This window comes from Neodiprion pinetum, chromosome 7 (genome assembly GCF_021155775.2).
Source record: "Neodiprion pinetum isolate iyNeoPine1 chromosome 7, iyNeoPine1.2, whole genome shotgun sequence".
In the NCBI taxonomy this organism is placed as follows: Eukaryota; Metazoa; Arthropoda; class Insecta; order Hymenoptera; family Diprionidae; genus Neodiprion; species Neodiprion pinetum.
Genome location: NC_060238.1, coordinates 2,937,331 through 2,962,457, shown reverse-complemented (window position 1 = coordinate 2,962,457; position 25,127 = coordinate 2,937,331). Strand labels below are relative to the sequence as shown.

The 25,127-nt window shown below is 39.6% G+C and overlaps 3 protein-coding genes across 5 annotated transcripts in view; 2 read left to right on the top strand and 1 right to left on the bottom strand.

Moving 5' to 3' along the window:
- LOC124223635 (rootletin-like) overlaps positions 1-25,127 on the bottom strand; it is a 44,096-nt gene continuing 18,969 nt past the window's right edge. Inside the window, exons 3-13 of the mRNA XM_046635851.2 lie at positions 14,028-14,761; positions 13,722-13,951; positions 13,356-13,531; positions 13,197-13,289; positions 9,341-9,769; positions 6,282-8,970; positions 6,087-6,182; positions 5,349-5,540; positions 4,778-5,057; positions 3,471-3,627; positions 1-1,243 (exon numbers count right to left, since the gene is read on the bottom strand). Coding sequence (XP_046491807.1) covers positions 3,578-3,627; positions 4,778-5,057; positions 5,349-5,540; positions 6,087-6,182; positions 6,282-8,822 — 3,159 coding nt within the window. The 5' untranslated portion in view covers positions 8,823-8,970; positions 9,341-9,769; positions 13,197-13,289; ... (1 more) ...; positions 13,722-13,951; positions 14,028-14,761 and the 3' untranslated portion in view covers positions 1-1,243; positions 3,471-3,577. The remainder of the gene's footprint in view (positions 1,244-3,470; positions 3,628-4,777; positions 5,058-5,348; positions 5,541-6,086; positions 6,183-6,281; positions 8,971-9,340; positions 9,770-13,196; positions 13,290-13,355; positions 13,532-13,721; positions 13,952-14,027; positions 14,762-25,127) is intronic.
- LOC124223267 (flagellar attachment zone protein 1-like) lies at positions 9,364-14,922 on the top strand. The gene is made up of 9 exons (XM_069137765.1): positions 9,364-9,616; positions 9,705-9,924; positions 10,137-10,719; positions 10,797-13,161; positions 13,242-13,304; positions 13,380-13,562; positions 13,833-13,999; positions 14,064-14,123; positions 14,191-14,922. The coding sequence occupies exons 1-9, from the start codon at positions 9,364-9,366 to the stop codon at positions 14,920-14,922; spliced, it is 4,626 nt and encodes a 1,541-aa protein (XP_068993866.1).
- Positions 19,662-22,568, top strand: LOC124223641 (uncharacterized). Of its 3 annotated transcripts, none has more exons than XM_046635860.2 (5): positions 19,662-19,851; positions 20,695-20,754; positions 20,900-21,058; positions 21,373-21,531; positions 21,783-22,568. In XM_046635860.2, the coding sequence occupies exons 2-5, from the start codon at positions 20,704-20,706 to the stop codon at positions 21,963-21,965; spliced, it is 552 nt and encodes a 183-aa protein (XP_046491816.1). In that variant the 5' UTR covers positions 19,662-19,851; positions 20,695-20,703; the 3' UTR covers positions 21,966-22,568. The 3 variants fall into 3 exon arrangements, with proteins under 3 accessions (XP_046491816.1, XP_046491814.1, XP_046491815.1); XM_046635858.2 differs by having other exon boundaries at positions 20,560-20,754; XM_046635859.2 differs by having other exon boundaries at positions 20,491-20,754.

The following is a 25,127-nucleotide window of genomic DNA, read 5'->3' as shown; positions in this document are numbered from 1 at the left end:
GACAACATTTATTCTGAAAGTGATTTGGTTATGGAAGTGAATGAAAACAATCAAGTGATTTAACTCAACGAAAAAAATTTTAGTTACTAAGGTGTGTGAATTCATACAGAGGTTGCGTCGACAAGAGAATTTATATTCAAATACAGCGAAGCTGCAGAAGTGGTAAAATTTAATCGTTTTCGCTCTTCAGTAAACGTGTATTGTATTAATATAAAATGGTAAAATTAATCGATACCAAGAACATCTTTGCTGAACGATTTTTATATCTAGATTGTCGTTTGTAAATTTTTATCTCTCTTTCTAGATTAATAAAGGTTTTACAATAACATGCAAAATTACAACTAAACTTAGTCCGCGGAAGCACACACTATTCGGACTATCAATTAGTGAATTAACAATTAAGGTTTGAGAATTACTCTCGAAACGTGCAGTAGCACATGGACGATAACCCTGTCCACAAGAGTCCCATGGAGGTGCTTCCGCTGAACAGAACATGTATGTCTATACTATTTGCAACAAAATCTGTAATAAATTATAATTTAGAAAGATAATGCTATGTGGCCGAGCTGAAGGTTGGAGAATCGCTCTCGAAATACCCGAAAGATATTTCTTGCAGCTAGGCACTAATCCTAGTATTCAGTCTTATATTGCAGTTCTCGGAAAAAATGTGGTCTACTAAAATGGCGGCTAGAAAAGCTCGCCATCAACTCTATTTCCAATTTTAAATTGATATTAGCGTTATATATATAGTTATAGATATAGTTTTCTCTAGCATAATTACATCAATATAGAGCCTGAATTAACTCATAAGTTATCGTAAGATTATACGAAAAAAAATTGAAAGTATTTTCCAACTTATAGAACACCTCAAGATAAATATCCTAAATATTTTGTGATTATTCGATTATTAAATCTGATATGTTTTCAGCGGCTTGCCGCCGCGCTGTCGCTTTTCTATAGAAGTTAATGTGTATTCCCCGATATAATAGACACCTATCTTTTATAGTTTTACATATGTTTCAATGTCTTATTTATTATTTGAAAATAAACAGTCCTTAAGAAATTCTATAACTTATATTGCTATATATATATAAGCACGTACACAAAAATTGTTCTAAAAAACTTCATCAGATAAATATGTAAGATTGGTTTTATTCAGATCTTCATGTTGTCATCAAATTAGTCGCCGAATCTCAGCTGCTGGGTTGATTGTGTTTCATGGTTACCGTTTCGACATCCATTTCTGAAAATAATGCAAATTTTGTTTTCTCATTATTCGATGCAATTCAAAGCTGTCATATTGATAATAAATCGGAATACACCTCCGAGATAAAATTTTTCCATAACATCAAACCCGATTTTCAAATCATTTATAAGATAAATACTTATAATGAATTATCTTTTGTAATTATTTTGTCTATCACATTTAAATTTATCTTTTGTTAAGGTAAACAAACGGCCTTAGGCTGGTAGTAAGCCAGCTCTCTAATTTTTCATTTTCATACGCAGGTTCCAAGTTCACATAAAAAATAAAATATTATTGTCCAATTCGAATTTCGAATTACAAATTCAGATTCGCCATTAACAATTAAAAAGCCCTCAGGTACATGGAAATATGACCATTTCTTTTTTATTTCGAACCATTACAATGGGTACAGCATTACAAATTTTGGAATTCTGAATTTGGATTCGTTATCAGTGACCCAAAAAACTTCCTACTAATTTCTACCAAAATTCTAATATTTTTAGACTTTTCTTCCACTCCAATGAAAAATGGTTGGGGTTTATTCTCGAGGCATTGAAACGTGGAGATCTAGTAAAAACTGAGCTTTTTATTTTCGGGGTGATCACAACTTTTTTTTTTTACTCTGAACAGAGAGAAGCGGGGAGTTAAAAAACAAACTGAAATAAAGTAAACAGACAAACCGAAACCCGCCGCATGCTCTTATCGTTTTTCGACACACCTTCGCACACGAGAACCTAACGAGCATGTTATGGGGGACGAGTGATGAGCACAGTGAGGCCGCTGCAGTGAGTTCTCGGTTGTGTAGGTGGCCTCGGGTTTTCCCTAGCATTCTCTAATTGCGACGATTTAGAACAATTAAAGTCCAGTTACGAGCCGGCGGGTTGAGAGCACGTTGCGGGTTTGGAGGAATACACACAAAGCTCGCCTTTCTCATCCAAGCGGTGGTAGGTACGGCACGTTTCTGGCGGACGGCTCACCTCTTTGCAATTTTACATTATTTTGTTTAATTTTTTTTGACCAAGCCTTCTACGTTTTTACGTCCGTCTCGTTCGCGTATATTTTTCTCTACCTGCTCGGTGAAATTTTTTACGACTTAGCATTCTTTTGTACCTGCTGTACCATACACAACAATTATCCCCGGCTTTTGCGACGCGTCTGGACGTGCTTCGAAACGAAAACTCGTTACACTTTTGTCCAGGTACAGGTTATAATAAGGCGGCGGACGCGCTCTGCGAAAATTACCCGACTTTGAGCTCAGTGTTACACAAATTGTTGACGACCGTAATTTTTACACAAAATTTTGTCACCGTATATTGATATCGAATGAACCGGAGAACGACGGGCAGCGGGAGATTAATGCTTAATTTTTCATTATAAAAATCAACCGATATCGTTCTTCGCCTCATTTATTAATTTGATCCTGTTAATCAAATGCTAACAGTTTACAAGACGTTTTTGGTCTCTCTATATTTTCCTAATTAATTTGATTAAAGTACAGTCGTGCTTGCATCTCGGATCTCAATTTTAGGATAAATAATCGAAGTTGTGATCGACGAAAATCAACGTATGTTTAATTTTCGTGAAAAGAGGATAGACGAAAATAATGAGAGCACGTTTGAAACTCGAATTCAACTAGAATACCCGCATATTTTTCTTCTTTCTCCATTTTAACGATCATATTAAGTTAAAAGTAATAACAGTAGGACGAGAAACAAAATTATATTGTTGCCAAATATGAATAAGACTATATATATGTACTACAAGTAGATTTATCAAAGATGTTAATGTTTTTAATAGCCTACCTGATAACCTAAAAATACTATCAATTTATACTAGGGTTGAAATAAAAATTTTGAAATTCTGTTTCTGCGATTGACTGATATACTTGAAGCTTTGGTTCGTGATCTTGTTTCGGTTTTTCTTTCTTTTTTTTGTAATGTCGATCATAGGAATCGGTAATCAACATATCTCTTAATAATTGAAAATATTTAAAAATTGTTATATAGTAAATTAAAGTACTCGAGTTTAAGTATTTTACTTTACTAATGTAAGATTTTCTGGTTAATAAATATCAATATCAATATCAGAATAGAATTTCGATACGTTTCAAGTTACAGAAATTACAAGGTTCACTTTGAACTTGCATTCAACATATCATCCACGCAATATTCGCACTTATTTCCTAATCACGATATTAATCCTGGGAGTAGGTTTTTTCACACACCTGGAAACGCTGTTCCAGCAATTCCTGCGAGTTCTCCTTTCTGCTAGTTCACGGTAGATTAATTTCCTTTCGAAATGAGCCATCCTGAAGGTACCCATAGTTATACCTCACCAGCTATCGCTGATCCCAGATACCAGGTCGAGAGGGTCGATGTGGTCTGAAACGATTAAACGGAGTGACTATGTCGGTTTTATTTCCTTTCATTACAGCGCTGAACTCGTAATGCAAGATAGATCCTATCAAATTCCTCATGTCGTACATCGTTATCATATTTCTTACATGCAACGCGACTCAGAGCTGAATCGAAATCGAAGATTTAAATGAACAGGGAACAACTGCAGTGATGACTTTTGAATGGAATAGAAAAAAAAATATTTCTAACGTTTTACAAATGTTACAGGTCTTTTTTTATATGGTTGAAAAAGAAATTGGCTTTAAACTCAGTTTTTGTGAGAAAAAGAGAGAGAGATAGAGTAGTGAGAAAAAAAATAATTCCACTCGAGTTCGAGAACAAGTATGAATTTTTATTTTGTACATTTCAGATACTATCTCATTTCAAAATATATTCAGGTTAGACTAATTTCTCGAGCTGTATTCTCATCCACAAGGTTTTGTTAACTTGTAAAACGATTTTTCTTCTAACACTCGTAAAAGTAACAAGAGACTAGCCAATTAGTTTTACTTTTTGCAATACCGAGGCGTTGAATTCTGAGGCCTTTTTAACCGATGTTTAGTTCTCCGCATTGAGCAAATCGATCGAAGTTGCGTACCGACGTTGTTTAAAAATAAAAAGCTGAATAGCCCGCTGCTGCTTCACTCACGTCAAGTAGAACATGATAGATGAGCCAGTCTTCGGCCCATCAACTATGCGAACCGAAATGACCACTTTTTGCTGCGAAATACGTATAAGCACATAATTGCACCGGCAAACCAACATCCGCGCGATTTTACGGGGTTCTCAGTTTTTCGCCGTCGTTGTGTTTATAATTACAAGCCTTAATTGAACGCGTTAATTAATTATCCTCTTTACGGTCAATATAACAAATTGCATGTCACTCAAATTTTAATCATCTTTGAGAAATATTCGATAATTTAGAAAAAGGGTATCGTTCTCTTTTCTATTACTTTGTGTGAATTGAATTTTGGAAATCCCGGTTCTTCTTATCACGTATAAAAAACAATTCAAAACGAAAAAAAAGGAACTGTACTCAATATTTATCGTTCATCACTTAGAAACAGCGGTAGAGCGGGTTGAAAAAAAGAAATTCAATTCAATTCAATTCCCTTTTACATAGATTTTCACTTACTGATGAATGGACTGTCCATTCGCGAGGAGAAAGGCTGTGGAGAGTTTCCCGCTTTTCCAATCACATCCGCCGTTTCAGAAGTACAGAGCACGTTTGCATTTCGTTGCACCACGCTGGGTTGTTTTAATCCAGTGAGTGTGTTAGTCGATTCGTTTTGATGCGAGATTTCTTCTAAAATGATGGAAGGAGCAGGTGAGTGAACACCGCTGGATGAACCTCTGTCCGCAATCTCCATTAGCCGCATTCGTTCTTGCCGCATGGTTTCTCGCATTTCGATCAGCTGAAAGAAGTTCAAACGCGTTGTGAGTATAGAATATATATATATATATAGAGAGAGAGGAGACTTTGATCAATTGATTGATGATGGGACAAAAAGTGGGGTAAAAGGAACAGCGGCAATAGATAAGAAAGGACGAAAAAAATGTGGTCAAACGTGTCATCTGTTTTTCCTTCAACATGCCTCTTAGAGACGAGAAGATAACAGAAAAATAAGACGTTCCCCACTTGGGTATTTAAATTTATTTCTAGCAAAGGAACAATGCTGTCTGAAAGAATGGCAAAAACTACAAACCCTCTTTGCAGCTTCTTGTTGTTTCGCTTTAATCTCCCTCTGGAGGTCCGATATTCGATTGTTTATAGTGCAAAATTTTTCGCCCGTATAATCCGAAAGCACCTCGGTTTCGAAGGTTGGATAGTAAACCTGGTCCTCCGAATTTTGGCATGATTGTGAGCTCACCACGACGCGGGGGATGTTATTGCGTGACTAGGAAGAAGAAAATTCATGAGAGTTTTTTAAATTTCAATACGTTTTTCGTACTCATGAACTGTCAGACAATTTTCTCATTTCAATACGAATCATTTGTATCGAGAATTTGAATATGTCGAATCAATGAATTGAGTTTTCAATTATATGAACTACTGCAATCGACTTAAATATCCGTTCACTCGAAAAAAAAAAAAGTTATTCATTGTAAAAAAATATTTTTTTCAAATCTCTTTTTTGATTTTAAAGCGATAATATGTTCAAAGCAAACGAAATTTCGTTTCATTTCTCACAGTGCAATAGAAAACAGCTTTTTTCGTTCAAAATAAATAATTTTTTTTTCAAATGAATTTATTTGATTTGAAAAATTATTTTTTATATTCAACATATTAGGTTGTGCTTCAAAACAAATACTTTTTGACAACAATGACAAAATTTGATGGATCTTGAGAAATTTTATTGAAGTCAAAGAAACTTTTATCTGAATATTTGAAAGCGAAATTTCACAAGAATCGTTTCAACTTTGAAAGTAAATGCGATACTGACTTTTGACCAGCACTGATCCATGTCGGTGTCGGAAGCTGTGCAAAACCCAACATGACGATGATCAGGAGACTGCATCAAGACGTTTTGGCCCAGTTTCTGCAAAGATAAAACAATGCTGAGTGAACTTAGATTTTTGGGTAACCGGTGAATAAATATTGGAAAGCATTTGCTGCTGAACCGCAAGTTTCAACGTACGCTGAGCATGCTGTTGAGTTTTTCCATGCCGTTATTTAGGCAGTCGCGTTCCTTCCTAAGGTGATCGGCCTCATTTCGAAGAGTTTCAAGGCGCTGGACGCTGATCTCAGCATTGAAAATCGTCTCCGAAAGTTTCTGCGACATCCTGAAGGTTGTCCTAACATTTTTGTCGACATTGAGGATCATCACGTTGGTGAAGGTCGGTTCTAAGAATGTCGCCATTGCAGGCCTCAGACTGGTCTGGCCCTCTACATAGCTGATGAAATCTGCGACTCGTTTTACTGCCAAACTTTGAAGGTGGATAAAGTACTTCATCTCTCTGTCAGCTCGCACGTAATCCCCGCAGTCCATAACCACGGTTCCCTTGTCCCATTCCTTCGTGCGAATGGATTCCTCCCCTTTCTTCGACGCTTCTTCAGCCTCAGCATGCAGCTTTTTCACCTCTGCTACCAGCACCTCATTTCGCGCCTTTAGATCGTCGAATTCGCCCTTTACGAGATCAGCGCTGGTCCTCAAGGAGCCGATTTCTTCCTTAGCTTCATCAAGATCCTCTTCAACCACTGCTAACTTTTCTCTAAGGGCGTCACAGTCCCTGGAATTCAGCTTCAGCCGCTCCTCGAGCTCATCATTTCTCGTTCTTCGATCTGTGAGCTCAATCTTCAACGTCTCGTTTGCTGATACCAGTTTTTTGTACTCAGTTTTGAGCGCCTCACGTTCGGTTTTCAGTTTTCTCAACTCAGTATCGAGCTGTTGAATTCTGATCTCAACAGAATCGTTCGACTTCAGTCCGTGCATGTCTTTTTTAAGCTGTTCATTATCGTCTTCCAGTATTACCAGTTTTTTCTTCAGCCTCATTTCGTTCTCTGCAATGCCCTTGAGCTCATCGACCTCCATTAGTAGCTGCTGATTCTTTTCCACCAGCCGAACAAGTTCGTTTCTGAACTCGGTAGTTTGCGCTCGAAATTCCTCCAATTTTACCTCGAGCTCATTTTTCTCACACCTTAGACGACTGTTCTCCACTCTCAAGCTCTCGGATTCTTTGATGACACTTTCCTTGGTCGATCTTTCGACCGCAAGCTCCCTCTCAAGCCTGACTGTCGAACCCAGATTTTTTATCAACGGGTCCATCGAGAGCTCCTTCAGTTTAACCAGCTCCCCTTCAAGTGCTCTTATTTTCTTTCCGAGAGGCTTAGAGTCGCCGCTAGCTTCACCGATTCTGCCTGTCTTTTCATCTTCGACGTTTCCACAACCGGAAAAAAGATTTTTCTTTTCAGCCAACGCGATTCTCAGCTTTGTCCTGACGCCTTCGATCTCAGACTTTCTAGCTTTGTCCCGCTGCTCGTTTTCTTCCAAAATTCTTGCTATCTGTTCGTTCCGGTCCGAAATGATGTTTCGCATCTGTTCAATATCTTCGATAAGCGCATCGCGTTCAATTTCGAGGCTAAGTACCTCGGATTTGACTCGATTCAGCTCATTTCTGACGGCCTCCGCACCTCTGGCGATGAAATCCGCCTCCTCGATGCGTTCCTGGAGTTCTCCAATTCGTTGCTCGAGCTGTTCACGCTCCTCATTAACCCTCCGCAGCTCCCCCTTGTCGAATTCAATATCAGCCAACTCCCCTGCCTTAATTTCGTACGCGGTTTTAGCGCCAAGAAGTTCGTTTCTCAGAGCGTTAATCGATGCCTCCCGATCGTCGAGCTCGATCCGTTTAATATTCAGCTCGTCCTCGAGTTCCCCGAGCCGTTTAACGAGCTGGGAATCGTTCTCCAATTCTTTGTTCCTCCGCTCGAGTTCCTTGACGCGAAAACCGAGACGTTCTATGGTCTCCAGGTAGCCGGAGCAGCCGGTCTCGGTGGCCGATTCGAGGGCGGCAGTCAGCCTTCGGTTATCGGCGCGGAGCCAGATGTTTTCGACGATCGATTGGTCGAGCGTCTCCTTCACCCTTGTGACCTCCCCCAGGAGGTCGACAACAGTGACGCAGCCCCTGGTAGCAACGTCGGAAATAAACCGTTCGACGATCTTGTCGCCATTCAAGATCTCCCTCAGCTTCGAACGCAGCCGACCCAACGCCGAACAGGACGAGTCCTCTTCCGCCTCCCTGACGCGTGTCTTCAAGTATTCGATTTCTTCGCTAAGCCTCCGCCTCTCCTCCGCCCCCGCTGCCCTCACCCGCGCCATCTTGTTCTTCAGCCGCTTCGCCCCCGAGCAGGTGATGGCTTCCTCTGCTTCGACGAGCGCTACCCTCAGTCGCCTGATCTCCTCCCCCAGTCGATCCTCGGACAATCTTAATCTTCCTATCTCTTCTCTCTGACGAACAACCACCGGGTCCAGCTTCAGGGTTTCGTCGACGTTCCCGCCGAGGCTCTGCAGAGCCGATTTCAACCGCATCACTTTGCTCTCGAGCGCCAAACGCTCGTCCTGCCAATCGGTCACCTGCCGCATCAGCAAATTTAGCCGCCCCAGCGTCGCCGATGCCGCTATTGCCACCGCCTGACTGTTCGTCATCGTTAAATCAGGGTGCAGTCCGCACTCACCGGACATTCTTTGGATCCTAGATTTTTCTTTCGCTTCAACTTTAGACGACGGGACGCGCTTTGTACTGATCAAGGTGTTTCCTCTTCTTTGATTTCGGTCGGGCTTCACTCAATAGTTCCATTTAACGGGTTTGTTATGACATAGACGCTGTTCGCTTAAAATTTTGATGATTATTCACTGTTAAAATAATGTCCTGGTTTTTGGTGAACGGAGAATTTTGGTCTTTTTTTTGGTTACGGTTATGAAACGTCAAAGTTTGCCATGTTGGTTTTGCGGTCGAGGGATTGAAACAAAGGATAATGCGAGGTGAGAAAAGAGTAACAAAAATTCAACAAGACTTCAACCTATAAAACAACAGTGATAAAAATCTAGGATTTGGCACATAATAAAAATATGATTATGATAAATTGACAAGTCGGTAATGGAACGATACTGAAAATGATATGATAAACCAAAAACAAGAATTATCCAATGTCTCTACTGTCCATGCGAAGCTAAAAACCAAAGAAATACCAACTACTAACCTGTAAGCACGAGAAACGGGATGATGGCGGGTCGCACATGTCAATGCGGATGCACTGACCCACCGAAAATGACGGGAGGTGATCCTCCGAACGAAGGATCCTGCGGGTGCAGCTACAATCCGCTGGGAGAGGGTGGAAGGGATGCGGAAATAACAGACCTATCTTACGCCCTGCGGAAACTGACCTCGATGAAATGCCAGATGAAGAAATGGAGGATGGAACGTCTGCAGCTTGAGAGTGAGGCGAGGGCTTTGAAGCAGGTGCTGCAGGCCCACGGTGGGCTGATGTTTCTAATTTCATAAATCGGGCGAGGTCTTGAATAACTCCTAGAGAAAATGCCAGGATTTTATTCCCGCGCTTGCAGGTCTTAACGACGACATCGTGAGGCCCGATCCACTGCTTGCTCATCTTCGAGAGGAGAATGCCAGGCTGGAAAACGAAAACGAAGAACTTCAGGACAAGGTTAAAGGACTCGAGGACACCATAACCGAGTACGAGTATGTCGAGTCACCGTGCGAACTGGTCAGCAAACTTCGCGAAAAGATGAGGAACATGAAGGAGGCTCATGCTGGTGAAAAACGAAGGTAGGTTACATGCGAGGCATTTTAATGAAAAGTTTTTGGATTAGATTAAGCTTCGCAATTTCGAGCTATAAGTCAGGAAAGCTCGGAAACGATAAGTGATTTTAGAAATAAACTAAGATCTTGGGTATCCAATTACTTGTCCAAAAATCAGAATCACGAATCAGTAAAAAAATTTTCAAGCTGAAAGGTACGACGTCTTTCTTCTTCTATAGATTGAGAGAGTTAATTTCCGGGCTGAAGATCCGGCTCCAGGAGGCGGAGGCCGAGTCATCTTGTGCAGCATTGAATCGTCTGCGAGCAAAGCTTCGCGAGCTAACTGAAGGCGGACAGGAGGCAGACCAACGGGTTTCGAAAGTGGTTCAGCGTTCGATAGAAACGTTGGTCGAGCTGACGGATAACGTTGATGACCTAAAGGCGGAGATCGAGAGACTTCGTGCGGAGATCAAGCGTCTAAAGGACCTGCTGGACGCCTGTGAAGAGCGGCGAAGAACGGCGACTGATGTCGCTGTCGAAACAACCCTCCCGGAGGTGAAACCACCAGAAAAACCGCTGGTGGAAATGGACGTTTCAGATCTACTCAACAGGATCAAGGAGCTCGAAGCACTCATAGCTCAGCTGAGGAAGCAGCTCGTGGACAAGGATGCCGTCATCAATGACCTCCAAAATAAACTGTTCAACGTCACATCGGACAATAAGAGACTCAGCACTGACCTAGATCAAATGATGGTCAGCTACAGAGCCGTCATGGACGAGGTAAAAGCTATGAAGGATGAGCTCAAAAAGAGGGACGTGAAGGTGAGACGAATTTGTGCTTTGACTAGCGTTTAACGGTGACTAGTGGTTGGTATAAAGCCAACCTTGAACTTTTATAGGTTTCGGATCTCTTGCGTGAGCTCCAAGCGTCGGCGATCGATATGCTGGGATTGAACAGGCTGCAGAGTGAGATTGAATCGGTCAAGCCACAATTGTACAACCTTGAACTGGAGAGAGAACAGCTGTTGTCAGAGCTCGGTAAGGTTCGGGGAGTAGTTTCGGAGAGGAACGATCAGATAATTAAGATCCTGGAGGAAAGAGACAAGCATGCTCGAGCTCTGGGCAAGGTCGCGAGCACGATACAGGAAACGGCCGAACGGGAGGAGGCGCTGAAACGCGAGATTGATCGGCTGAAGGATCAAATAGCTGAGCTTGAGAAGGAGATAGCTGAGCTTAAGAAAAAGGTGGCTGAGCTCGCGGCGGGGAACGAAAAAATTCCTGGACTTGAGAAAAAAATTAAGGAGCTCGAAGACGAGCTAGCGAAGCTCAGAGGCGATCTTGCCGCTGCTGACACGAAGATGAACGACCTTGAGAAAGAAATAGCCGATCTGAAGGCAGAAAAAGATGAATTAGCAAGAGAGCTAGCAAAGGCAAAGGAGCAGGTGGAGAAGCTGAAAGAGGAGCTTGCTGCTGAGAGATCTGCAAAAGAAGCGGCCATGAAAGAACTCGAGGTCTGTAGAGCTGAGAACGAGAAACTGAGAGGAGACAACGAGCGAATGAGCAACGAACTCAACGCGGCAAAGGGAGAAATTGAAAGACTGAAAAATGAGCTTGACAAGGTTAATGGCGAGTTGGATAAATCGAGAGCCGAAAACAGTGAGCTCAAGGACCTGCTCGCTGCAGCTAAGGCGGAAATCGACAAGCTCAGAAGCGAGGTCGAGGGGTGCAAGGCTGAGAATGCCAAGCTTAAAGGTGAGATTGTGCGATTAAATGAGGAAGTACAAAAGTTGAAGGCAGAGAATAGCGAGCTCAAGAAAGAGAGAGACACGCTGCAGGCTGAAGTGGGAAAGCTGAAAGAAAAGATCGACGGAATGCAAGGTGAAATTGATAAGCTGAAGAACGATCTGGCCGCATCTAAAAGCGAGATGGAAAAGCTCAAGAATGATTTGGACGCTTTGAAATCGGAGAACGAGAAGCTCAAGAACAGTTTACGCGAAGCCGAGGCGAAGATAAAGGCATTGGAAGCGGAGAACTCAGATCTTGCTAATAAATTAGCCGATCTGAAGATCAAGATAGAAAATCTTGAAAAACAGCTTGCAGATGAAAAAGCCGCGAAAGAAGCGGCGCTAAAGGAATTGGCAGCGTTAAAGTCGGACCTCAAAGCGTTACTCGGAGAGATGGACAAGCTCAAAGCCGAGCGGGACAAACTGAAAGGGGAAGTGGATGACCTGACGAAGCGGATGGCAGACTTGACCAATGAGCTAAATCAGCTGAAATCAAAGTGTGCTGCCCTCGCGGCAGAGAACGAGAAGTTGAAAGCAGAAGTCAACGGTCTTAAAACAGAGAATGAGAGGCTGAAGAACGACCTGGAGAAGGTCAAGGCTGACCTTGAGGCAGCGAAATCAGAGAACGCGAAGTTAAAAGCGGAAAATGAGAAGCTGAAGAAAGATTTAATTGATGCTGAGGCAAAGGTCAAGGCGCTCGAGGATAAGGTCAAGGCGCTCGAAGACAAGGTGAAGACGCTCGAAGACAAGGTGAAAACACTTGAAGACAAGGTCAAGGCATGTGAGGACGAAAAGGCGAAGCTTCGTCAGGAGATCGAGGGGCTCAAAAGTCAGATTGACAAACTCAACAGTGAGCTCGCAGCAGAGAAAGCGGCGAAAGAGGCGGCTTTGAAAGAACTGGCAGCGACCAAGGCCGAGCTAGCTGCGCTCAGAACAGAGCTGGACAAAGTGAGAGCCGAGTACGCGAGACTGAATGGTGAGCTCGAAAAGTTGAAGTCGGAGAATGAGAAGATGAAGGGGGAGCTTGACCGACTCAAAGCGGAAAACGCGAAGCTACAAGGCGACCTAGACGCCCTAAAGGCGGAGAATTCGAAGCTCAAAGGAGATCTGGATAAATTGAATTCCGAACTGAGCGCGTTGCGAGCTGAGAACGATAAGTTGAAGGCCGAAAATTCGAAATTAAAGGATGATTTGGCGGCCGCAAAAGAGGAAGCTGCGCGTCTCAAGAGTGATCTGGAAAAACTAAAATCCGAGAATGACGCCCTGAGAGCTGAGAATGACAAGGTGAAGGGAGAACTTGAGGGGCTCAAAGCAGAGCTTAACAAACTACGCGGGGATTTAGACGCCATGAAGGACGAGAATGCGAGGCTCAGGTCTGAGGTTGACAAACTAAAAAGCGATAATGAGAATCTAAAGAACGAGCTTGCGAAGGCCAACGCCGAATTGGAAAATTCTAAGAAAGCAGTTGACAAACCAAAAGGTTGCAAGCTATTTACCAATCAAAATTATACTCACGCGTTTATCGCATTGTTCGCTGATCGAAACCCTCCGATGTTTCAGCTGCTGTGGCTGCCACTACTGGTCCTCTTCCTGAGAAAGTTCGTCGATCTATTCCAATGGAAGGTAACAATGTAGAGAAAGTATAATACAGATGGTCGTTATTTTGGTACTCACGTTAAGACCGCGAATCTGTTTCAGTCCCACCCACTGCTGCTAAGCCTGCAGTGAAGAAGGAACCGCCCCAAATGCCCTCAAAAACTCCAAAAGTTGCACGGCGAGCTTCGGTTGCAAAGAGAGACCAAGGATCCCAAGGCGAGGGCTGCGGTGATTACGTAAGCGCGAATGAACAGCTCAGGAAGAACATAAACAATCAAGACAGAGGTAAGGATGACGATTTTGTTGAGAATAAGAAGTGAAAATTCATGTAGAACGAAATTGTCTGGGTTGAAACTGACCAGAGAGAAATTTGGAGCCGAGTGATCGACTGGAGTGACAAAGTTTCATTCACAACGGTTGAAAAGCCATGTTCATTTTACTCACGTGTTAACTAATCAGCTGTTCAGCGGATACGAAACTTCGTGAAGTACGTGCTGGGAGAGAGAGAATCACCTCCGGAGATGGCTGACTCACAAACTCACCGTATGTCATCAGTGATGAGGAACAAATTTGCGGAAGACATAATGGAGTTGCTTAAGGAGTCGCAGTATCTCTCAGAGAGTATATTCAACGCTGAGGCGGACGTTCAGCGGCTTCTGAAGATCCTCGAAGAGCTAGAAAAGTTGAGAAATGAGAACGCTGCGCTCAGAGACAAACTCGAAGTGAGTATTACCGAGTTCAAAAACTCACCAATCACCATTTTCGTCCGTTTCACTTTATCCTCAGGAGGTAGCGGAGGAGCCCGTAGGCTTCGGGGACGCTTTCGATGCCGAATCGTGGCTGAAGGTGAGAAACATCTTCTTGTGCATCTTCCTCATAATCCTCTGCCAAATTTCCGAGTTGATATTTCCAGACGCTGACGTTGACCGAGCTCGCCGAGCTCCACGACAGGATCTGCCTCGTGACGTCGAGCATGGTTAAGCAGGACATAAACCCGGAGGACTACGTTGACGACTCTACTTCACCCGACGGAGTCTGCAGGCCCTGTTCAGGTCTGCAGGACGCGGACGATGAGATGATCGGCGGGGACTACGAAGCTCTGAATAAGAGGATAGCAGCGCTTCAAATGCAGATTAACGAGAAGCAGAACGAGGCAGCAGCCAAGGTTCAAGAGATGCGGAAGGCCATGTGGCGAGAGCAGGACCGGCTGATACGCCTATCGGAGGAGATGAATGCCCAGAAAAGGAACAACCTGACGATGAAGATGAAGATCGGTGGTGAGCTCGATCCTTTCGGGGTTCCCGAAGGAGTCGCCGTCCTTTGCGGTGGGAGTCGGAGCTCTGGGGAGCGTGACGATTATCCGGGGACGAAACGGAACCCGCGATTCTCTGCCATCGGAGAGAAAGATGACGGAAAGTGGAAATCTGGCTGCGTTAGGTCGAAGAGAAAAAGCTCTCTCCAAGCTCCGGCACCTTGCGCTCTTCCTGTTAAACACGCAGACGTCCCGTGCTGTCAGAAACTCTGCTGTCCGTCTACCCTAAATCCGAAAACTCTTTTCCCGAAGAAGAGGAAGCAGGATGATGACGATAATATGCAGGAGGTCGCGGTTCTTTGTGGGGAAAATCGACGGGCCACGAATACTTAGGATAGATAATTTTCAATCCGATTTAGCGTGTAGGATAAATTGAGAAATTAATAGAAATAGAAGCATCAAAAATCAAAGACAAAAAAATTGAAACATTGTATTGAACGAGTAATTGAATAAAATGTAAATTAATAACTAATTTACGCCTCTATATCGTGTCCAAAATTTTTTTTAAAAACTTCCCAAATATGCACGCAGGTACGTCGTTTTTCAAACAGAAAATTCGTAATCTAGTTGAAATTTTGAGTTACTTTGTTTGCAGTTGTAAAAATAAATAAAGCTATCAGTGAAATTCTACAACTGGGCAACAACAGCGAAAGTAAGATTGCAGGTTTCGTTTTGTATTTTTTTTTTTAATGCTATTTTATTATACCGTGGACCGCCCGCGAGCGAAATGCAGCTTAAAAAAAACGGGGAGTGACAAATGAAAAATCGAGAACAGACATAGAGGAAGAAAATACGAATGCGAATGGCGGTCGGATTTGGATTTCTAGGTATGCATACATCGTTATGAGGGGGCAGGTTTACACTAAAATCGGAAGCTTAAAATAGACTATGGTGGTAATCCGGTGGCGTTGCAGAACATGCAGCAAATGCGCCAGAGAGCATTTTGGTCCACACCGCGAATGGTATTAACCCGTTGAGGACACACATCGAAAAAATAACGTTGAGGACACACGGGGTCCAGCGCACCCCACGCAGAAAAACAGTTCTCATTTGTGTTTTACGCTATGTATCGACTTAAAACCAGTGCGAAACTTTAATTTTATTCCATTAGACGGCTGGCGATAGTTCGAGGTCGAAGATTATAAGACATCTGTATATATACACACATATATATTTAATTATTAACCATTATTTATTGCTGAAGAAAAAAATTCAATTCATGCATAAATACTTACGTTTACAGAAACAATATAACATCAATCAACGATAAAAAAAAAATTGAATTTTTTTCAAGATTTTGCCACAGTAAGGCCACACGGGGTCTACAGAACCCCAAAAAAAAAACACGTGCGCACTAATATGTCTCTGCAGGATGACTAATGCCAAAGAGACCTTCGTAACGTGTCAAAACTTGTTGTGGAGACTTCAAACAACAACAGATGGTGCTATATATCTAATTCCTAAGGGTCTTTGTAGATTTAAAATTGCATTGAAATTTGTCTGGGGTCCGTTGGACCCCATGTGTCCTCAACGGGTTAAATGTATACACATGGATTACATACACACATATCTATATATATGCGTGTTTATATATATATATATATATATATTGTATATATGTAAACACAATGCGTGTTATCCGGTTGATTTCGTGCGGTATTTGAATTTTCCATGGTTAAATTCGTAAAAGCTCCCCGCAGCGTCCGGAACGATGTTCTGCCACCGATTAAATGGACGAACGAATGCTCTTCGTGCTGGTCAGTATTGTCCCTGTGCTTCTACGTATTTTCAAATATCGGTCTACACGTTCGTGCGTACGGATATGCATATATTGTCGAAACAAATTGATCGCTCACCAATTATAACCGTAAATGTCACATATATCTGGATAGGTGATATTATCTCTGACCACCTAATATCCATACATTGTATACGAGAAATTTGCGAAAAGTCACCGAGCCAGGTTTAACAGAGTAATCGGTGAATTTTTCGTTGCTCGATTTTCACGTTATTCGATCAATTCTATGAGCTAAATATAAGCGATTAATTTAAGAACCGATTTAACGAATGATTAATTGAAATTGCATACTCTTTTCGTTCTTTTTTTACTTGCACTTTTTTTTTTTTTTTATTTGCTTCCGTTTATTCAATTTTCGAACCAATGATCGTTGCATTGTCACACGATGATCTGAGTTCTGTGAAGAAAAAGAGGATTTTAAATCAGATGAAATTCATCCACCGTTAGGAATGCAATTAAGCTTTTTGATCGATGTACCTGAGATATTGTGCAATAAGTTTGGTTAAGAAAGTAGCCGTTCTTTAGAAGGAGCTTGTACCTCGTTAAAATGGATTATGATGCAGAAAAGTATTCTTTCTCAAGTAAATTCTATAGTATAATTATACACCACGTTCCAATATTCTCAACTACAGCTAACTATTCTTTCCTTTTACGTACTCGGAGTCCAGCTGCATCGTTATACTCACTTGCAAAGCTTTACATTGCAGATAAGTTTATGAGTTTCTCGAAGAGGATAGAGGAAGCGATTCTGTCACTTTACTTTCACTCAAATTATAATTGCTATTTTTCACTTTATTTAAGTAATGTTAATTTTCACTTAGAGGGAATGAAAATGCGGTAAAACAAAATGAGATGAAATTTTGAGAGTACAAAATTTGATATCAATCATTAATGAAAATTCAATGCGTTGTGTAATGTGTATTCAGAAAAAGACAATCTTCGAGTGCAAATATTTTTCTCCGTTATTAAAATATCAAAAATCTCATGTGGGTATTGTTTGTATTATTTTTCTTCTTTCCCATCGGCTTACCAGAGTTTCCCAGTTCAGGGTTGAAAGCATAATTGAACAGGATCATTCCTGCTCCCTGTATTTATTTTGCGTTTGCTTTTAATTTATTTATTTTTACTGATTTCTTTCGAGGGAAATTATTTCCGATCCGTTTGTAGTTGGAAAATTTTTGGTAAAACATATTAGCCTTCACGCTTCGATATTCCTGTAGTAAAATATTTTCTCAACTTATCTATTTTTTGGTAATTGTTGAAGAATGTATTATCCTAAGCCTTGACTGTGAGATTGTTTCTAATATTTTCTCGTTGCAGCAACAAATGAAATTGTGTTTTTTGTATACTGTTTGTTAACACAGTTTGGTTGAAAATTTACTGACCATATTCAAATCGCTTCTTCCTATCAATGTTTCATTGAATTTTAATGTTTTTGTCATTTTTCTGACAGCTTCAATTTTCCTTTGTCTCGAATATGAATGCATAATTGTAATTACATAATCACGAGATTGCATTACCGCTCCATCACGGAATTGCGCGAGCAGCAAGATTCGAAACTAAAAAACCGCGCTCGTTTGAGATCGGAAAATAGTTAAATTTTCAAGTGTGGGAGTGTAAAGACTGCAGAATAACCAAAATATGCCAAATTAAAAATTGCATGATAAGTAAAACGTAAATTGGAAGGTTAGAAAAATCGCGATCTAGTCAAAATTGCATAATCCTAAAAGCGCAAGATTACAGAACAACTAAATTGCAAAACAGCGGATCATCGAAGAATAAAAAAAAAAAATGTAAAAACTTGAAAATCGCACACAATCAAAGGACTGTCTCAAATTTTACAACTGAAATAGACAAATTACGAGGAAATATGTATATTTATTTAAAAATTTGCAAAATCTGTATACCTAAGACGTGAAAATTGAACCACGCCCTTAATTATGTACGACATAAATATTTCATCTACGCTATTTTGACACTCACGTACGTGTTTGTATACATATATAATACACATTATATTTAACGCTGTGATTTAATCGTTTTAATTTGAAATGACGCGGCGCGTCGCGACGTCACAAGATTAATTATATCAAGCCCCAAAAACCCGACTAGATTCACCCTCGCATTATAAGCGTGGTCGGATGTGTGCGCACACACGTGTGTGTGTATTAGTTTTACCTGAACGAGGAAAAGCAGCGGCGGCAGGTCGTAAAAGTTAAATATGTTCGACGCGTGCATCCAGCTGCAGCCTGCGCAACGATGAAATGTGTTCATTTGGATTCATAATTTCTGCCCGATATCCGCCTCCGTTCCAGCGACGTGTCGCGATTGGTAATCCGTTGAAATACGATTTGCAATGTCCTGCAGTGATAAACTAACTCTCGCAACAGCGAAAAATCGGGACCCGGGGAAGAAAAAAAAGTTAAATTTATATTTTTCATCGAGTTTATGATCAATTTTTGCGGTTTATACAGGGCAAAAATAATATTAAAAGTAAAATAATGCCTGAAATACGAAGCGCGATAGTTTTTTTTTTTTATCATTTTTGCAGGAGAAAAAGATAAGAGGCTGAAAATTGAAAAATACAGTTTAAAGCTTACAAAACGAAAAAATAAATTAAAAATACGTATTCCAATTTAAGCGATACGAAAATTTGCAAAGTGTCAATCAAAAATATGAATACGGTATGATTCGAAGTGTTGTTGATACTTTTCCATCGACTTAAAACTAAAAATTACACTGCTGATGCGGAAAGAAAAAATAACGAGGAACAAAAGAAGAAAAAGAAGAAAAAAAAAAGGAAAAATAAGAATGAATCAAAGCCTGGGTCGCAATCGTGACACGTGATCAGCATTTTCGTTGCATAATTTCGTCGTTCCCACGATATAGAAAACGAGCGTGTGTGTAACGAGATGGAGAATCTGATTTAAAACTGATCCGGAAACGAGAGGTGGTAATTTTTCTCCCTTTTTCCATGAAACACACGCTTCATATGCGTATACATGATATACGCGAAGGAAATAAAGGAGGGGGATTTGCGGTGGAAGATTATTATTCGTGACAAACGTAAATGGAAAATAACGTAATGGATCACATACACGTCGAAGGCGTTGCGACGAAACCGAAAGGAATTATTTCCTGCGATATTATCCGTATGCGTTTGTCTGTATTTTTTTTATTCGCGTGTCGTGAAATGATTGAGGATTTTCCGGAAGAGATCCACGATAATGATGCTCACGGTGTATAAAAACTGACGCCTACGCGGCACGCCTTCAACCTACACTTTTTTCACTGTACGAAATATCTGCGCCCACGACGAGATCGACAGTTTATTGAAGCGCGATTTGTTGAGTCAAGTGCGAAAATAATTACGGTGTCTAAGACACGTTTTATCGTTATTGCGTATCTACGAGTAAGGATTCTTCTGTGCTTTAATGCCTGAGGGGCCAATTTTCACGGCTTAGGTATAAAGATTTTGCAAATTTTGAAATAAATATATTTCCTCGTAATTTGTCTATTTTAGTTGTAAAATTTGAAAGAGTTTTGTGATTGTGCGCGAATTTAAAGTTTTTACATTTTTTTTTTTTTTTGATTCTTCTATCGTCCGATATTTTACAATTTAGTTGTCGTGTAATAATTTTGCGTTTTTAGGATTATACTATTTTGGCTTACTTGCGATTTTTATAACCTTCTAATTTACTTTCTACTGATTTTGTACCGACTTTAAAACTTCCACATTTGAAAATTCAACAATTTTCCGACCTCAAACGCTCTCAGTTTTTTAGTTTCGAATCTTGCTACTCGCGCAATTCGATGATTGAGCGGTAATGCAATCTTGCGATTACGTAACAACAATTATGCATTTATATTCGAGACAAAGGAAAATTGAAGCTGTGAGAAGATTAACAAAAACATCAAGATTCAATGAAACATTGATAGACAGAAGCGGTTTGAATATCGTCAGTAAATTTGCAGACAAACTGTGTTAGTAAACGGTATGCAAAAAGTGCAATTTCATTTGTTGCTGCAATGATAAAACATTAGAAACAATCTCACAGTCAAGGTTTAGGATAATTCATTCTTCAAAAATTACCCAAAAACAGATCGAAATTCGATAACTCTGATCAATGACGAAAATTGACCCCGAGAGCTAAGGAAATATTTCACTGCAGGAATATCGAAGCGTAAAGGCAAATATATTTTACCAAAAATTTTTCAACGACGAACGGATCTGAAATAATTTCCCCTGAAAGAAATTAAAAAAAAATAAATAAAATAAATTCAAAGCAAACGTAAAATAAATACAGGGAGCAGGAATGATCCTGTTTGGATTAATCATCCTTTCAACCCTGAGCTGGGAAACTCAGGTAAGTTGACAGCAGTAATTAATTAATCAGTCGACCCATGATTTCTCTAAAATTTTCATCACAGTTATTTACTAACTTGTTTAATTATCATTATTGTTGCTGGTTTTTTTCCGCTGCCATAATCATTCCTGCGATACACGCACAGGGGATATTCTACCACATTCAAGATTGCGAGATTGAGGCAATCGACGAAGAATGGTTCGACGTTGATGCAAGCTCTTGTGAGCTGGAGCTTTTGAACGATACGTTTAACGCCCTGAAACTGGATTTAAGTGTTATCAAGGACTTTCCAGAGGATACGTATGTGAGTGAAATTTATTTTGGATTCACTGAAAGGATTAATACAATTAATGGAGATTGCTAACAGCTTTTTAACTTCCTTAAATTCGTCATAAAAATAAAAACAACATTAACGCGTAACGTTTTGATTATTCGTTTACGCAATACTAATAATTTTCTGATTATTTTCATCCATTTAACAAAACGCCACGAACGGAATAAAAAAAAAAAATATCCAAGAAAAATTAAATAATAATTGTTTTTCCATCGTTTCTCAATTTTTTTGTACTCAAACATCGTGTGATTTAATTCATCTTCTTCTTCATCCTTCGGGCTCAGGGAGAATTTGATGCGTTCTTACGTAGAGCTGGAAATTACAAAACGAGCGCAGGTATTTACGTTAAAGAAGATATCTGCAGTTTTGTCAACGAGGAAGTAATGTTAGGGGATTTCTTTAAAACCATTGGTATAACCGAGAATAATTGCCCCCCGAAAAAGGTGAGTATATGATATTTATTATTTTAAGATTTTTATAGAGATGTAATAAGATTTATAATATATAAAAACCTTATACTTTAATTCGCATGCGAATTGAAATTCAAGTTCGAAAAAATTATTCAAGATTCATATCCAATTCAGAATCGAAACACTGATATTAAAACACATATTAAATTACCAATTCGAATACCAATAATTCGGTCAAAAAAAAAAAAAAAAATATTAAAAATTAAATAAATTTTTGTCTGCAGGGTATTTTTACAATGGAAAAATCGTGGTACCCGTCAAGAAAATTATTGCCGAAGACGGTGGATGGAATGGAGTACAAGACGATGTTCGCCATTACTATAAACGAAAAGCGTGTATTGATTCTCGCGGTTTACACTGACGTAGCTTCGTCGGAATGGGAAACTGATGACGATGCCGACAATTAGGTCAGAGATCAAAGCCACGTTCTAACAAGAAAAAATAAAAATATTGACTCAAAACGCTTTTATTTGAGTAAAGAGACACTTTTTGGATGATTTTGAGATGTTTTGGACATGTTTGAGAAATCGAGTATTTATTATTTTCATAATTTCCCTTTTTATCGCAATGAGAGAATAATTCTACAAAATGTATAGCGGCTATAGATTTGACAGAAAATTTTACCCCCCCCTTTTTATACACTCGACAATTAGTGCATGTCGAGAAAATCGTGAAGAACGAAAAATCAATATTGTAAACCATAGTGCGCAAAAAACCGAACGGGTTAACCAATCGATGATACGTACGGTAATGAAAGAAAATTTTACTTCGCTCCCAATGTGACAAATTTAAATATTATCTTGCATCGTGTAAAAAATTGTAGCAGAAATTCTGTATTTTGCAATGATTTCGTTTTCATACAATTCTGCTGTTATTTTTACCTCATTAATCAATTGTATGATAATTTGTGCTTTATTTTATTTATTTTTTTCATCCGTTCGTCATTCTGTAGTTAATATATAAATACGTGTAAGAAATAATATAAAAATAAAAATTAATCGAGCATCGAACAGTCTATGATACATCATTGCAGATTGAAGGTGAAAAAAAAAAAGATGCAAAATATCTTGTAAACGAGAACGAAATAATGGTGAGCCGAAATTTGGATAAAATTTTTTTTTTTATAACACGCGTAATTGCAGAACTCATGACTTATTCGCCATTGGGTATTTGTAAGCCCTGTAACGAAATATCCACTATAATATACGATTAAAGGGATGACAGAGAAAGTGGCGAAGGTTTGGAGTTGGGGGGTTGGATTTGGAGGGGTGGAGGGATGGTTAAAACTTCCTCGATTTGTAATATCGGCGTTCCTCTCTCTCTCTCTCTCTCTCTCTCTCTGTCTCTCCGTTTCTCTCACACACATTATTTCACATCGAACGAACAAATGAACAAACAAACCGTTCCGTTTCCCCAGTGGAATTTGGCGCGGTAGTTATCACGGATCGTTCCAAAACGGAAGAGGAGAGAGGCAACGAGTGAGAGAAAGAGAGGGGGAGAGAGAGAGAGAGAGAGAGAGAGAGAGAGAAGGAGAAGAGCAGAAACTGTTCAGGGATTTCTGTCCCCAGTTTCTCCCACACGAGAGGCTTACATGGGATTGGTATATAGTGCTTACACATGCGCATGGGAAACGTGTAAATGTGCGCAAGTATGCTGTAGGCACCGTAACGTAAAATTATTCGAAAATACGAGCCACGAAATCTCGAGGGGGACTTTTTGGTAGCCGAGGAACAAGAGGATCGCCTGCAGGTTGTACACCGTTTGGCCATTGAAAAGGAGAATGGTGGATATTGGATGAAGGGTGAGGAGGAAAAAAAACTGGAACGTTGATAATAGAATAGGAGGAATAAACGAGAAAGAAAAAGAGAGGGGGGGGGGGGAAGGGAGAAACGGAACTCTGATTTTCCGAATGGAACAAAACGATCAACAAGAATTTCCGGTATAACAACAATAATAACAATACTGATGACAATAATAATGATAACAATAATAATCATTGCTGCGGCACGTTTCTTACCGTTAAGTTGGAGATAAATATAATAAAGAAGCGATGAAGAGAAATGTGGGAAGGGGGGGGGAGAAAAAAATTAAGGAATTCCGAGGGGAAAAAGGTTGCGAAAATTCCTACCCCAGATTGGCGAGATCGAATTTCGAGCTTTGATTGCTAATTCGTACGTATAAAGAGAAGAATTAGAGGAACAAAAACGGATTCATGAACGAACTTACGAACGAAAACTGAGGTTCGAAAATTGTTTTAAACACGAAGAAAAAAATTGGATAAATTGAGTTGGGCGGAAGGTCTTGAACTTTTTTTTTTTTTTTTTCAACGGAACTGTTTTATGGTGAACAAGATTAAAAACGAATGAAACAATAATGATTAGAAATTGAGTATTGTGAAATAAGATAAATAAGAGTGAAAAAAAGAAATATGCGACTTTTATTGCTATCAAGAAGCTGGTTCGTTAAGTCAGGGGTGAGATAAATATGTATAAGAGAAGTGAAAATGACGGAGAGGGATCTGGGAGAAAGATGAAAGTGGAATGAATTTATATATAGATATAATATGTACATTGGCAGGTGGAATATAACGAACGAAGTGAAGAGACAAGAGATAAAGAGAAATCTTCAACGAATAATGAAAATCCGTCGCACGATTCTCGCTCTTCTCGTTTCGCAACGTATGTATATATTATACATATTATTATATTATATATATTTATATATATTATTATTATATTATATATATATAATGCAGAGAGTACAATTAAGCTTCCGTCCCCTCTTAAATATATCAAAAGTAAGCCGGGAAGAGGGTTGAAAAGGTGTTTAAGGGGTAACACTACTCTGGAAACCTAAGAAATGCACCATTTTAAACATTTTTTTTTTAAATATATATAACCGAAGAAAAGGTAATAAGATAATAATATTTGAGAAATTCATTATGAATTTAGTTAAGTACGATACAAAAAAATTTTGTCTTCAGCAAATATTAAAAAATGGCGACACTGGAACAACTGTAACTGGTGAAAATTTGAATTTGGAAACGAAAAAAAAAAGTGAAAAATCACTCAATCCACGTATTAATAGCTACAGAAATTCGTAAGGGATTTTTGATAAGCTAATTTAAACATTATTTATTAACGAACAAGTTGCCTTTCTTTTGGTGAAAAATTCAAGATTTTCTTCCAAATATTCCCTAATCGCACAATTTTTACGATTGCGATGTTTTCAAAAACGTGTTCGACTCTGGAAGAAAAAGAAAAAAAAAAAAAATTGGAACAGAACAATCAATTCTTTAAACAACGGCGTCAAGTTGAGTATTAAAAAGTAACGATAAATCGATCGCAGAAAAACATTTGAAGCCGAACAGAAACTTTTTCCAAATCGCTAAACGGAATAAAGGAAGAAAAAAAATTTAATTATCTTCTTAAAAATTTAGAGAGTCAATGACGTGAATAAAAAAATCACTTCGCGAACTGTGAACGATTAAAGATTGTTAAAAAAAAACTACGAAGAGCAACAGAATTAATTCTTTCAACGCTACGAAAGGTAAAAAATAACGATACAAA

Bases quoted from the DNA above. Each gene is read 5' to 3' on its own strand.
- LOC124223267 (XM_069137765.1), top strand. From the start codon at position 9,364: ATGGCGGGTCGCACATGTCAATGCGGATGCACTGACCCACCGAAAATG. The intron at 9,617-9,704 runs GTGGGCTGATGT...CCGCGCTTGCAG, and splicing joins GCAGGTGCTGCAGGCCCACG to GTCTTAACGACGACATCGTG. The intron at 14,124-14,190 runs GTGAGAAACATC...TGATATTTCCAG, and splicing joins ATGCCGAATCGTGGCTGAAG to ACGCTGACGTTGACCGAGCT.
- LOC124223641 (XM_046635860.2), top strand. From the start codon at position 20,704: ATGATCCTGTTTGGATTAATCATCCTTTCAACCCTGAGCTGGGAAACT. The intron at 20,755-20,899 runs GTAAGTTGACAG...ATACACGCACAG, and splicing joins CCCTGAGCTGGGAAACTCAG to GGGATATTCTACCACATTCA. The intron at 21,059-21,372 runs GTGAGTGAAATT...CTTCGGGCTCAG, and splicing joins ACTTTCCAGAGGATACGTAT to GGAGAATTTGATGCGTTCTT.